This window comes from Pelobates fuscus, chromosome 4 (assembly GCF_036172605.1).
Source record: "Pelobates fuscus isolate aPelFus1 chromosome 4, aPelFus1.pri, whole genome shotgun sequence".
NCBI classification, from domain to species: domain Eukaryota; kingdom Metazoa; phylum Chordata; class Amphibia; order Anura; family Pelobatidae; genus Pelobates; species Pelobates fuscus.
In genome coordinates this window covers 46,021,409-46,037,342 of record NC_086320.1, presented here as the reverse complement: position 1 = coordinate 46,037,342, position 15,934 = coordinate 46,021,409, and the positions used below count along the sequence as shown (strand labels likewise).

The 15,934-nt window shown below is 34.1% G+C and overlaps 1 protein-coding gene across 1 annotated transcript in view; it reads right to left on the bottom strand.

The window, feature by feature from the left end:
* CSMD3 (CUB and Sushi multiple domains 3) overlaps positions 1-15,934 on the bottom strand; it is a 1,213,223-nt gene that overhangs the window by 225,096 nt on the left and 972,193 nt on the right. The window contains exon 39 of the mRNA XM_063451130.1: positions 11,653-11,757. Coding sequence (XP_063307200.1) covers positions 11,653-11,757 — 105 coding nt within the window. The remainder of the gene's footprint in view (positions 1-11,652; positions 11,758-15,934) is intronic.

Here is a 15,934-nt window from a genome sequence, read left to right as displayed (position 1 = left end):
ACAGAGAGAACATTCTGATAGAATTGCTTTATATTTTTTTCTGCTATGGAATCACATTGTGATACCATAAAATAGATTAATATTTATATTTAAAAATGTATCCAGCTTCTAATTTTTATGCCTTTCTGTCTATCTATAATACACAGCACATATAATATTTGTTTGAATATTTACTCCAATAAAGTGATACATTTTCTACAATATAACAATTTTGATAGATATGAAATTTTTTGAGTATGTTTATTTATATATCTATGTTTTGACTTTATAAGTACACTTTTCTTCTAAAAGAAAATTTATACTATAAAATGTAATAAAGTTTTTTTTATTGATTTACATATTTATTTACATTAATTTAGATTACTTTTTTTTACTCTTTGAAACCATATTTGGCTTAGATTTTGAACTCTAGATTAAAGCACCAGTTTGAAGATCCAGTTGATACTGAAATTGGTTTATTTTAATGGCCAATTCAATTGGTGAGCTGGATCAAGTTCTTGATAAGTCTATGTATAAAACACATTGGACGGCAGTTTTTACATTTGTATTACTTAAACTTCAATTAAATAAATTATTATTATACAGATTTTTACTAAATATAAAGTGTTGTTTCCTTCTTTCCATGCTGACGTTTCAAGCCATTGCCTATTGAACTGAAGAAACCCCATATTATCCACCTCAATAAAATACATTGAATTATATCTGAAGGCTCTTACCGGCTCGGACCTATGCTTTTTGTTTGTTTGTTTGTTTGTAATTTTTTTCTGTAGATTTTTCCCCTAATGTATATACATTGCCTGGCCAAAAAAAAGTCACCCCCCCAAAAAAAAAAGGTCACACACTCTAATATTTTGTTGGACCGCCTTTAGCTTTGATTACAGCACGCATTCACTGTGGCATTGTTTTGATAAGCTTCTGCAATGTCACAATATTTATTTCCATCCAGTGTTGCATTAAAGATCTTGTTTTGATGATGGCAGAGTTGGACCACTGTGAAAAGCCTTCTCCAGCACATCCAAAGATTCTCAATGGGGTTAGGGTCTGGACTCTGTGGTGGCCAATCCATGTATGAAAATGATGCTCATGCTTACTGAACCACTCTTTCACAATTTGAGCCTGATAAATCCTGGCATTGTCATCTTAGAATATGCCTATGCCATCAAGTAAGAAAAAAAATCCATTGATGGAATAACCTGGTCATTCAGTATATTCAGGTAGTCAGCTGACCTCATTCTTTGGGCACATAATGTTGCTGAACCTAGACCTGACCAACTGCAGCAAGCCCTGATCATAGCACTGTCCCCACAGGCTTGTACTATAGGCACTAGGCATGATGGGTGCAACACTTCATCTGCCTTTCTTCTTACCCTGATGTGCCCATCACTCTGGAACAGGGTAAATCTGGACTCATCAGACCTCATGACCTTTTTCCATTGCTCCAGAGTCCAATCGTTATGCTCCTTAGCAAATTGAAGCCTTTTTTTCCGATTAGCATTACTAATTAGTGGTATTCTTAAGGCTACACAACTGTTCAGTCCCAATTCCTTGAGTTCCCTTCACATTCTGCGTGTGGAAATGCTCTTACTTTCACTATTAAACATAGCCCTGAGTTCTACTGTTGTTTTTCAATGATTTGATTTCACCAAACGTTTAAGTGATCGCTGATCTTGATAAATCAGGATTTTTTTCCGACCACATTTCTTCCTCGAAGACGATGGTTCCCCATCATCCTTCCAGTTTTTATTAATGCGTTGGACAGTTCTTAACCCAATTTTAGTAGTTTCTGCAATCTACTTAGATGTTTTATCTGCCTGATGAATGCCAATGATTTGACCCTTCTCAAACAGACAAGCATCTTTTCCATGACCATGGGCTACGTCGTTCGCCATGGTTGTTTAAGAAATAAGAAGCTACTCATTGCATCAGTTGGGGTTAAATAACTTGTTGCCAGCTGAAAGATAATCGCCCATGCAGTAACTATCCAATAGGAGGTTCTTACCTATTTGCTTAGTTAAATCCAGGTGGCAACTTTATTTTTGGCCAGGCAGTGTATATTGAAATACCAAAAGAGTGCAAAAAATCATAACAGGGAAAGGGGCCTTGTAACTACTACTGCAGTGATATTATTTGTAACAGTGTTGGATAAGGGGCACTACTATATCTGAAATATCAATAGGGGTGTGTAGATTGAACAAACATTTAAACTAAGTACTCATTGAGTATTTTAATTGAATTTGGTTTTTATTCTTAAAACAGCTTCCATTTAAAAACATGTAACAAATATTTTGATCCAGATCTTTGAGTCATTTATTGGACTGTTTTGCCAAGGTTTATTGCATTATAATAAGTATTACATGAAACTAAATGCCAAATTTATATATTGAGTTCTGAGCAATAAAATTGCAAAGTGTGTTTTATTTTCTATTTTTTTACACTTAGGGATTGAAAAGGCATCTTTTTACATAGAAATCAAAATATTGTTTAATTAGTAGAAATTTCATTTGCTTTTATTGGTGCATGGCTCGTACTTTAAAATGAATATAATTATATCTTATGAAGAGTTTAGAATGTTTTAAACAGTAAAATTAATATGAACAATTCTAAAATCCCTCACGGTGGAGTTGGATAATTCCTAAGCCGAGCGTCACAGCAATTTCAGGAAACTAATTTTCATAGCTTGTTTGTCATTTTCAAGCTATGCTCCTGTGACAACAGAGCAGAACAATACTGCAACTTAATAAAGAAAAAGAACATATATCGGAACAAAGACAAAATTCACTGCTTTTAGAAAGTGAGAGTCTGAGTTTTCATAGCATTAAAATCGTGATTTTAAATGTATTACATATTTATCTCATTATTGTAAACCAGGCAAATGAGCAAGTGATGTCTGAAATTAGGAGGGCATAGGGATATCTTTCTACAAAGATTTTCAATGCTGCATATGATAGAAGCAATAGAAAAATTACAATTATGATTGCTATATTTAATTTTCATTATTTTTACACTCTCACGCCATATAAACCACACACTAGTTTACCTTCAACTTACCTTCAGTGTCCCAAATCTCTGCTCCTCTCTGTCCTTTCTCTCTGAATCTACAATTTGAGTAAGGGTTGGCTAGGTGACCGGGGGTAGTCTTAGATATTCAGCTGACTCTCGCAGTCTATAACTGGCTACCCTTTGAAAGAAATGTTTTGTTGTATGGGGGCTGTGGTGCCTTTAACTGGATCCCCAAATTAGGAGTTAAACCACTCCATAATAATTTAACTCTTAAAGGTCAGATGGCACCCAGACGGTTGTTGAGTGAGCTAAAGTTGCTATTGGGGTAGTGGAGTTTCTTTAAGAAGTAACCAATCAGCATCAAGAAGATTAATGAAAGTTAAAAAAGCAAACTGGTATAATTGAGCTTATTTGAATATACAAAAAAGAGTTGTGGTCCCAACGTTTGATGCAAATTCCAAATTACTGTTGTTCATCACCTGTATATCTGAAGATGGAACTTGGGAACTTCCACCTTGGGACTAGCAAGTTATAGAAATTATGTTTTTTCCAGAATTCTCAATTAAGCTTGCAGGAAAGACGAGACAAGGGGGGATATGATAGAAACATTTAAATACATAAAGGGAATCAACACAGTAAATGAGGAGACTATATTTAAAAGAAGAAAAACTACCACAACAAGAGGACATAGTCTTACATCAGAGGGGCAAAGGTTTAATAATAATTTCAGGAAGTATTAATTTACAGAGAGGGAAGTGGATGCAAGGAATTGCCTCCCAGCTGAAATGGTATAGGTTAACACAGTGAGGGAATTTAAGCATGCGTGGGATAGGCATAAGGCTATCATAGACTTAAGATAAGGCCAGGGACTAATGAAAGTATTTAGAAAATTGGGCAGACTATATGGGATAAAACGGTTCTTAGCTGCCGTCACATTCTATATTTCTGTGTTTCTAAGCTTGACATTCAACTGAGCATAGACAGACATGATAGTAGGATTTGTGGGTGATGCACAAGAGTTATTTTAATATATATATATATATATATATATATATATATATAGTTAATACAATGTTAAACACAAATCTGCACACCAGTCAAATCAGCAGCATGGTTTTTGCTTCCCAAGCACTGCCAAGCCTCAATAACCAACCTCATGCTGATGATTTGCATTAATAATGAAACAGCTGTCCATGAGTGGTTCACTGGCTTTGCATCTTTTCCTAAGTTGTGTTTCAAAGCTGTTGTATACAGCAAACACAGACTCAAAGGAATCCATGTTTAAACTGGAATGAGGCAAAAATGTGATTCTTTGTTAAACTAATTTGCATATGCCCACCCAGAATCCTTTGTGGTAGTAACATTACTGCAATTGTGTGATTTCTGTGGGAAAAGCAAGTCTTATGGCTGGACTGGTGTGCAGATTTTTTTAACATTGTATTGATAATCCACAGACTTCAGATGGAAGAGGTTTTCAATCACAATATTTTCCCCGCCATAACTATATTGTTTTTTTCTTCTATATATATATATATATAGAGGTATCCAAAAAAAACCAGAATGCACTCCAGGGTCTTTGTAAAGTAAAATTTATATATATATATATATATGTATATATAGTTCTGAAGTGTACAGAGAATGAGATAAAGTCATTGAACCAATCAATTATCATAACTATAAAAGGTTTATATCAATCTTATGGTATTACCACCTAAATACCTGTAATGCTGATTATAATACATTATTAAGTGTCTTATAGGTATATATGTAGTTCTAGACTTTCGATGTCACCTTGTATTTCCACTGTGATTTACTAAAGTATTGTATTACTTCAAATTAAAATATGCAAATATTTTGGCAAATTATTTTTTTACTGCCAGTGGAAAAAGATTTTCTAACTTTTAATTTAAATATTGATGTCGATTTTCATATCTACTGATTTCACACAAAACTCATAATGCAATTAAGAATATTAATATAACATGCATTGAAAGAACAAAAAAAAAAAAATTAATTTACTGGCTGTTCTAAAAATGTATAAAGTGCCCCTTTCACAAAAGGAGCTAAATATTGACTTTCTATCTGTTTTTGGCTGCTTTTAAGGTAGATTTATAAAGAGCTGGGAATGCAGAGAGTAAACATTCCAATGCCTATTCCATTTTCATTTTATGGTGTATTAAATTGTCTTCACAGTGGGTTTTTAACCTCTCTCTGAATGTAACACAATAATAGAAAAATAAATATGAAATTACTAAAATAATGTGTAACAATATATCATCCAACATTAAAGTATACAGATAATAATTAAAGCACTATGTGAATTTACTTTTTACACAAACTTGTAGCTGTCTAAAGGTAAAATTTGAAATGCTCTTTTTTTCATCCTGTGATTTCTTTATATTATAAGTCTTACTGTCTTGGCATAGCCAAAGCACATCATGCAAATATTTTTTACTAGCAATTTAAAATGAATATGTAAAAGCCCATGTGCTCACTTAGCATTTCTCCATATGAGTGAGCATGACCTATTCACAAGCATCTTAGAGTGATGACATCACCTACGACCATCTGGAGTGACGTGGAAGTAAGTGCATTTTTACTTACTCTAATGTACTGCTCAATCAACTAAACTCATTAACAGCATTTACTAGGGCAACGTCATGCAGTTTGTCAGAAATTTCTGTAAAAGACATCTTTAATTGCAAAATCACATTATGTGACTCACGAAAGTTACAATGTTCTGAAATTATGTTTATATTCAATTTGTTTTTCTTTAGGAAATAGTTGTTTGTGTTAAAGTCTGCTTTCTCTGGGGAGTTGTTATTCATAGGCAGCACAAGATGAATCTATCAGTAGATTCTGGTGGCAAAAAATATTTCTGTCACTGAACAAAATTAAAATTAAATAAGAAATTATGATGTCATGTAACATTCATAAGAATGTATGATTTTAAAATTAAGATCGTATAATGTTAAAATGGAAAGAACACAGAAACAATGTGTGCCAGTCTAAGAGTAATACAGAAAATAGTAAGGAAAACCACATGTGATCTAATTCTAAATTTTGGATCATTAATTTTGCTCATTAGTTATATGAACTTAATGACTGGTAACAATTTCTTTATTAAACAAAAAGAGCCTACAATCCCACATCTAAAAAGTATGCTTTAGATGTACCTTGTATCTTCTTCTGTTCAATATGCATTTCATTAAAGTAGCTTTATAAACATCTGGTGATTTGGCATAATTTGCAAAGATCCCGACAGTGACTGCTCTGCTTGTTGTCTAGTGACTGCAGGATGCAGGTGAAGGTGAGTTTTACTTACCTGAACCTGTCCCTCATGGTCCCTGACATGGTTTTCCTGCCAGACCTTTACAAATACATGTGCTTCATCTGTCAGGAGCCCACATCAGTGTTGTACTCTCGCACATGCGCAATAATTCAACCCTGAGGTTGATAAAGGATACCACATGAGCCTCCACAGACAATGCCTTTTCCCCCACAGCCATCACAGGGACAACCAGGGAGAAATTACAAAAACATGATGGTTTAGGTTTTGTCAATCAATGGAATATAATCCCTACTTTGTCTCAGTATATGTTTTGATTGTGACAGAAAATGTGTGTATTTTACAAATATTTTACCTTCATGAAATACTCATTTAGGGGAGGAGTGACAGTCGCTCAAAGCATATTGATATATTGGTGGCCAACTATTTTCACAAACATTACTTTTCCTGATTGTCTAACTGATTTCCTTGCTGACACATGCAGCATTTTTAAAGATTGCTCATATATTGATTTTTTTGTGGAATATGTTTTTTTTTTAAATTAAATATTTATCAGTGTATTTATCATATGTCAGCATCACCTTATGCATCTTATACAATATACGGTTCAGCTGCTTATGGTCACATTAGTGACTTAAAAGTGTAAGGAAAATTTCAATATATCCATAGCATTCCAGAGAGTAATTCAGCAAAAATATTAAGCCACATGATCAAAGTGTCAGCAAAGTGACTTCAGCCTGCCATTGCCTTCGAGGGTAAACTGAATGGATAGTGAATTTGTTTAAATTCTGCAATATCGGTGCTGAAGAAGGGGCAGCCAATAGGTGTTGAACAAAGGTTTATTTTTTGTTTTTTATTTTCAAAATTATGCCAAATTTTGTGACAAAAAAAATGTCTGGCAATGTCTATGTACTATAACCACTACACTGGACTTTTGCTCCCAGAAAGCAAAAATTGATTTTACTTTGCATTATAAATTTCTCAAACTGTTACTTTAAAAATGTCTTTATTGTGTTATGTGACCTTTAACCGCCAAATATTTAGTGGAATACAAGATATATGAAGCATTCCCATATTTAGGACAAACAAAAACATATTTTGAGATTTTTTTTTAGCTGCACTAGTTGTGCAAAAATATTTGATACATACATAAATATGTGTGATTCTTTTAATTTATAATTTCTCCAGTTTTATAATATTTTACCTAAAGTTTTTTTTTTGTGACCAATACATAGAATAGAGAAAAGCAAAGAACCATTTTGTTAATGATATATATACTTAAAGAAAAATCATAAGATTTAAGGTGGAACAAATACATAATTGCCAAAATTAGCTCTAGTTGCTAATATATGGTAACAAGGAACTAATGTACACCTTTTCATCTGCACAATGATTGGTAATATCAGTTTCCTGTTGACCATGTAGCAAATATCAGCCAATTCAAAAAAAATATTATGTTGACCATCTGTCATGATATCTTGTAATCTCTTCTACCTTGTCTTAAAGGACCACTCTAGTGCCAGGAAAGCATACTCGTTTTCCTGGCACTAGAGTGCCCTGAGGGTGCCCCCACCCTCAGGGACCCACTCCCGCCCGGCTCTGGAAAGGGGAAAGGGGTAAAAACTTACCTTTTTCCAGCGCTGGGCGGGGAGCTCTCCTCCTCCTCTCCGCCTCCGTTCCTCCCCGTCGGCTGAATGCGCACGCGCGGCAAGAGCTGCGCGCGCATTCAGCCGGTCACATAGGAAAGCATTCATAATGCTTTCCTATGGACGCTTGGGTGCTCTCACTGTGATTTTCACAGTGAGAATCACGCAAGCGCCTCTAGCGGCTGTCAGTGAGACAGCCACTAGAGAATTAGGGGGAAGGCTTAACTAATTGATAAACATAGCAGTTTCTCTGAAACTGCTATGTTTATAAAACAATTAGTTAACCCTAGCTGGACCTGGCACCCAGACCACTTCATTAAGCTGAAGTGGTCTGGGTGCCTAGAGTGGTCCTTTAACTAATTTCTCACTCTGGCTTTCCCTACCTATCTGTTATAATGAAGTCTACACTGGACATCTGTCCTCTCAACTTTAAATCAATTTATGAGGGCATACCTAACTAAGATCGGTGTATATTATTGAAGCATATTACCAAATGTCATTGCAAAATGAAATAAAATGCTTTAATGATAATATTCAGGAATTCATTGGGAAGAACTGTGTTATTAGCAATAATCAGCATGGTTTTATGAAACATAGGGCATGTCAAACTAACCTAATTGCATTCTACGAAGAAGTAAGTAGAAATATAGATCAGTGTGTTGCAGTGGATGGGATCTACTTGGATTTTGCCAAGGCATTTGATACGGTTCCTCACAATAGGTTAGTCTTCAAACTAAAAGAAATTGGTCTAGATGAATATTCTTGTTCTTGGGTAGAACATTGGCTTAAGGATAGAGTACAGCGAGTTGTCATAAATGGTAAATTTTCAAGCTGGACAAAAGTGGTAAGTGGTGTCCCTCAGGGTTCTGTTTTGGGACCGCTTCTATTTAACATATTTATAAATGATCTTGAAATGGGCATTGAAAGCCATGTATCAGTGTTTGCAGATGACACAAAACTTTGTAAAGTAATAAAATGTGAGCAGGATATTGCCTTGCTTCAGAGGGATTTGGATAGATTGGGGGACTGGGCACTAAAATGGCAGATGAAATTTAACGTAGAAAAATGCAAAGTTATGCACTTCGGGGTTAAGAATGCACAAGCAATTTACACCCTAAATGGTAGTGAACTAGGGATAACCACACACGAGAAGGATTTGGGAATTGTTATAGACAACAAATTAGGTAGCAATATGCAATGTCAATCTGCCGTTGCTAAAGCCAGTAAGGTTTTGTCATGTATAAATAGGGGCATAAATTCTCGAGATGAAAATATAATTTTGCCTCTTTATAAATCGCTGGTAAGACCACACCTTGAATATGCTGTGCAATTTTGGGCACCTGTTCTAAAGAAGGATATCATGGCACTAGAAAAAGTGCAGAGACGAGCTACAAAATTGATAAAAGGAATGGAGCATTTTAGTTATGAAGAAAGGTTAAAAAATTTAAATCTCTTCAGTTTGGAAAAACGGCGCCTTAGAGGGGATATGATAACATTATACAAATATATTCGGGGCCAGTACAAACCATTATCTGGAAATCTATTCATAAACAGGGCTATACATAGGACACAAGGTCACACATTTAGGCTTGAAAAAAGGAGATTTCATCTAAGGCAAAGAAAAGGTTTTTTTACAGTAAGAGCAATAAGGATATGGAATTAATTGCCGGAAGAGGTGGTTTTGTCAGAGTCTATACAGATGTTTAAGTTGCAATTGGATAAATACTTGCAAAAACATAACATACAGGGATACAATTCCTAATTAGTGGGGTAATAGCTGCTTGATCCAAGGAGACATCTGACTGCTATTTTGGGGTCAAGAAGGAATTTTTTCCTAGTTTGTTGCAAAATTGGAAGCGCTTCAGACTGGGTTTTTTGCCTTCTTTTGGATCAACAGCAAAAGCATATGTGAGGAAGGCTGAACTTGATGGACGCAAGTCTCTTTTCAGCTATGTAACTATGTAATGTGTAATGTTAAAATATCAAAAGTATTTTTTTCCTTCAGGCCAGACCACTAAAGATTCCCAAATTCAGTCTTTAAGATCAAATAACATGCAAGTTTTTCATTTCATGAAAAATAAAAATATATTTTACTCTTTATTAGACATGTTATTATTAGCTAATTAAACATTCATTGGAAGAAGCAGCTGGACATTTGCTTGATCTCAATGACTGAACAGATAATTTGTTTTCATTATTTATAAATACAAAATAGTATTGTAATCATAGGTAATTTTGGTGTTAGCAACAGTTATTTACTACGAACTTTAATTATTAATTAAGAATTTTCATCAAACTGATAAGCAGAACATTAAAGACTATTTCATAGTAATTAATGCTTATTTATAAATAAACCTGTCCATTATTTCTAAGAATTAATTTCTGACATATTTTTTTTTATAAAACCTGACTTGAAAATAAAAAAATATGAAATGATTTTCTAATTAATATCATACTTTTATTGAGATCATGTGTTTTCAAAATGACTTTAGATAAAATGTTATTTTCCTTATTAAATATGAAGAACAGTAAAAGCAAATGTGTTATGTAGATCATATTTTTATACCAGCATAGGAAAAAAATATTAAAGCTAGCTATATTTATATGGATTTTTGATCAATGTTTATGTAAATTAATTTTATTATGATATGTAAGCTAACTACTGAAAAAGGCACTAACTTGACCCCCATTGCAAATTATTAAAATTTCCCTTGATTTTTTTTTGTTGTCAAGTTTACTTGCAGGTTTGTGTATAACCTAAAGGAACTATATAGCATTAGGAATTCATACAAGTATTGTACTCTCATATTTACGATGCCAGATATATGATAGAGGAGGACTGTCATGTAAAAATGTGAACCTATTTTTGTACATAATCTGCAACAAAAAAAACACAAAAATAATTGGATCACTTCCTTATTTTGCTGCAGGTGAAACAGAAGTATGCATTTCTGGAGGGGAGTCCATTTATACGAAAGTGTAGACATTAATTATATCACAATTGCTCCACTTCTCTCATTTCTTTATACACAGCCCCCTATGGGCCTTATACGTTCCATAAAGTAAAGTTGTTAACAAACAGCCTTAAGAAAACATAGCAATTGAATTTGTTTGCTTCAAACACATTGACGTCGCATTAAAATTTAATTCCCGTATGCAGTTCATTGACCAGAGAGTAATCCCTTTTTGCATATTACAGTTTCTCAATGTGCTTTCTCAAAATCTAAACTGAAATGGAGAAGAATTTAAATAGAATATTTTGCCATAGAATACTTTCATTTTTCATTATTTTTCCCATTTTAACATTTCATTTAATAGACAATGGTGTTCACATATGTCTAATTTTACACCATATATCCCTACAACCAACTTCATTTAAAGAGTAATTTAAAGAGTGATTATAAACTTTCATAATTTCTATAGAGTAAGTTAATTTATAACAGCACATTAAGTGAAAAGGAGACTTTTCACATGCATTCTTTTTTTTTTTAAAAACAATTTGCCTCATAAACAGATTATTCCTCTGACCAGTGCCCAGACAATGCAGGGCACTCCTAGTGCACTATAGAGGTTATGGTGCCTGGATTGTTTCTTTAATAAATCATTTAAAAAAAAAAAGGAATGACTTATTAATGCATTATAATTTAATGCAGCGTTTTTTCGGTTTATATATATTGTTCTGTAATATTTCAAATAGTAATAATTTAAATACAATACCTGTATACTCAAGATGGAATCCAGCAGCCGAAACACTGATATCTGATTGGAAATTAACGTACAGGTTGTTTGATGTACTATTAAGAAGAGGAGGTATAGTAGTTCCTATAAAAACAGAAACATAATATAAATAAGACAATAAAATTGAAGATATTATTTAGATAATGGATATTAGGGTTTATTCACAAAACTCTAGTAATTTGGTGAATTGGACATGCCTCTGTCTTGACTATTTATTTTAATGTATATAAACAGAAAGTACACCCTAGTGAAATCTATGGTTTTATATATCAAGATATAATAACAACCATCTGTTCCTTAGTTAGCAGATCTTAAAATTAGGTAAATACAACTTCAGATGAGCAACAACAAATTACATATTACACCATGTCATGATTTATTTAACAAAAATAAAGCCAAGATGGAAGATGTGTGAAAAATTAAGTACATGTTATGATTCAATAGCTTGTAGAACCACCTTTAGTAGCAATATTTAGAAGTAATCTTTTTCTATATGACTTTATCAGTCTCTCACATTGTAATGGAAACATTTTGGCCCATTCATCTTTACAATGTCGCTTCAGTTCATTGAGGTTTGCTGACACGTATTTATGCATTGCTCTCTTAATGTACTGCCACAGCATTTCAGTCAGGTTGAGTTCTGTACTTTGATTGGGCCATTGCAACATCTGGATTCTTTTTCAGCCATTCTGTTTTAGATTGCTGGTGTGCTTGGAATTGGCTGTTGGACAGAGAGCCTCACATTTGACTGTAGAATACTGGTGTACAGAGGTGTTCACGCTCGACTCAATGACTGCAAGGTTCCCAGGCCCTGTGGCTGAAAAACAAGCCCAAATCATCACCCTCCACCATCGTGCTTGATAATTTAGATGAGGTGTCTATGCTGATATGCTGTATTTGGTTTTCATTAAACACGGTGCTGTGTATTATGTCCAAACATCTCCACTTTGGTCTTGTCTGTCCAAACGACATTGTTCCAGAAGTCTTGTGGGGCTTTTTATATACAACTTTGCAAACCTATGTATTGCTACCATGTTATTTTTAGAGGCTTTCTCCTGGAAACCCTTCCAAACAAACCATACGTGTTCAGTATTTTTCTAATTGTACTGTCATGAACTTTAACATTTAACATGCTAACTGATGCCTGTATACTCTGAGATGTAACTCTTTTGTTTTCTTTGCAATTTATCTGACCTTGGGGTGAATTTGCTGATACCTCCACCTCTGGGAAGATTGACAACTTTACTGAATGTTTTCCACCTTTGAATAATCTTTCAGACTGTTGAATGATGGACTTGAAATTGTTTGAAAATTGCCTTATAACCCTTTCCAGCTCGATGGGCTGCAGCAATTGCTTCTCTAAAATTACCGCTGATGTATTTGCTTCATGGCATTGTGTTAACACAATCCTGAATGCTCCAGACCAGCAAACTGCTAAAACTTTTATATAGATGGTCACACTTGCTGATGATCAATTAATCAAGTGATTAGCAGCACCTGTCTGCTACTTTGCCTATTAATTACTAGTAAGGTGTACTTAGTTTTCCACACATGGCTTCTCCATTTTAGCTTTATTTTGTTACATAAATCAAGACACAATGTAATATATCATATTATTTTCCCCATAACTGTATATATAAATATGAGATGCATATGTAGCTCAAAAACAGAGAATGAAACATACATGTGATGCACAAACAATGTAATTGTTAATGTGGACAAATGTAAATATTTTATAAACGGTTTTATAGACTCTTAATCTTGATACAAGATCTGAAATATTAGCATAATAACAGATTGCAATTTTTCACATGCTGCAGATGTGACAAAACTAGAGAAACAGAAATGGTTAAATACATTGATTGTTAGTATCTGTGCAAAATATAAAGGTGTTTCTGGCAATGTCACTTTCTAAAAATGCTACCATAACGTAAGTATCATGTTCATGCATCTATAATGTATCGCCCTCTGCTACCTGGCAGTCTGGAAATTTGACCTACAAAGGTTTCTGTAGATTGTGAAGATGGGAGGGGCTGCCATTTACAGTTGCTGTGCAAAGATGTAAAGCAGCACCACCAAGATAAATTGCTTCAGCACCACCAAGATAAATTTGTAAAACTAAAGTTAACACATTTATTGAAGTTTTATTTTTTTAGGGGTGGGGTTATTGAAGAAAAGTTCAATTATAAAAATACTGACAGAAAAGCAGACTATGCCAATCATGGACTAATATACATGATTTATTGTCAGTATCTTTTTTAAAGAAAGAAAATAAGGTGTTTTCATTATAGCAAATTTCAATACAATGAAATAACATCATACTGACAAAATAAAGTGCAAAATAAAGTAAAATATCTAGGGAATGCAAATAAATAGCAGTATTTTGATGCTGGAATGCTTTTAAAAGTGTTTAACCCCTTAAGACCGCAGCCAAATGTACAAGTTGTGATCAAAACAAAACGTAAACAAAACCTGGCATTTGCGCTATATGTCTGTCCAACCATAATTCACCTCTTTCATATTAAATGCACCCCCCTTATTATAAATTATTTTATTTAGGGGAAACAGGGCTTTCATTTAATATCAAATATTTAGCTATGAAACATAATTTAATATAAAAAAATGGGAGAAAATAAGATTTTTTTTTATTTTTTTAGTTCTACATGACATTTTAACTGCCTTAATACTGTTTGTTTTTACTGCAATAAAATACACATATTTGTATTCAGCAAAGTCTCACGTGTAAAACAGTACCCCCTATGTACAGGTTTTCTGGTGTTTTGGGAAGTTACAGGGTAAAATATAGCACGTTACATTTGAAATTGAAATTCGCCAGATTGGTTACGTTGCCTTTGAGACTGTATAGTAGCCCAGGAATTACATTTACACCCATAATGGCATACCATTTGCAATAGTAGACAGCCCAAGGTATTGCAAATGGGGTATGTCCAGTCTTTTTTAGTAGCCATTTGGTCACAAACACTGGGCAAAATTAGCGTTAGTATTTGTTTGTGTGTGAAAAATGCAAAAAAACGCAAATTTTGGCCAGTGTTTGTGACTAAGTGGCTACTAAAAAAGACTGGACATACCCCATTTGCAATACCTTGGGTTGTCTACTATTGCAAATGGTATGCCATCATAGGGGTAATTTTCATTCTTGGGCTACAATAGGGTCACAAAGGCAACATAAGCAATCTGGCGAATTTTAATGTGAAAAAAATGAAGCACATGCCTTATATTTTACTCTGTAACTTTTGAAAACACCATAAAACCTGTACATGAGGGGTACTGTTGTACTCGGGAGACTTCGCTGAACACAAATATTTGTGTTTCAAAACAGTAAGAAGTATTGCAGCAATAATATCGTCCGTGTAAGTGCTGTTTGTGCGTGAAAAAATGCAACAAAAAGTCACTTTTACTGGCGATATCATAGTTGTAATACATTTTACTGTTTTGAAACACTAATATTTGTGTTCAGCGAAGTCTCCCGAGTAAAACAGTACCCCCCACGTACATGTTTTATGAGGTCTTGGAAAGTTATAGGGTTAAATATAGTACTAGCAAATTAAATTCCCTATACTTTCGGCATGGGTTGTCAGGCAGGTCCCGCTAATTGTAATTAATTAGGATACCTAATTATGTAAAAAATATTACATAAATATATGTGTAGAATTAATATATGTGTGTATATATATATATATATATATATATATATTAATATCACAATACAGTTAGAACGAAATAACACACATCTATATATAGTTTTTAATTATTTATTTTTAATTATTTTTTTAATTTTATTTTTTTACGTATTTACATATTTTACAGTATCAGTCTACATGTAATTTGAAATTAATATATATATATATATATATACCGTATTTATCGGCGTATAACACGCACCGGCGTATAACACGCACCTCATTTTTAGAAAGAAATTCCAGGAAATTTCCCCCCCTCCCATAGTATTCCCCCCTCCTCATCCCATAGTGTTCCCCCCCCTCCCATAGTATTCTCCCCCTCCCCTCCCATAGTATTCTCCCTCCCTCCCCTCCCATAGTATTCTCCCCCCTCCCCTCCCATAGTATTCTCCCCTCCCCTCCCCTCCCATAGTATTCTCCCCTCCCCTCCCCTCCCATAGTATTCTCCCCTCCCCTCCCATAGTATTCTCCCCCCTCCCCTCCCATAGTATTCTCCCCCCTCCCCTCCCATAGTATTCTCCCCCCCTCCCCTCCCATAGTATTCTCCCCTCCCCTCCCAT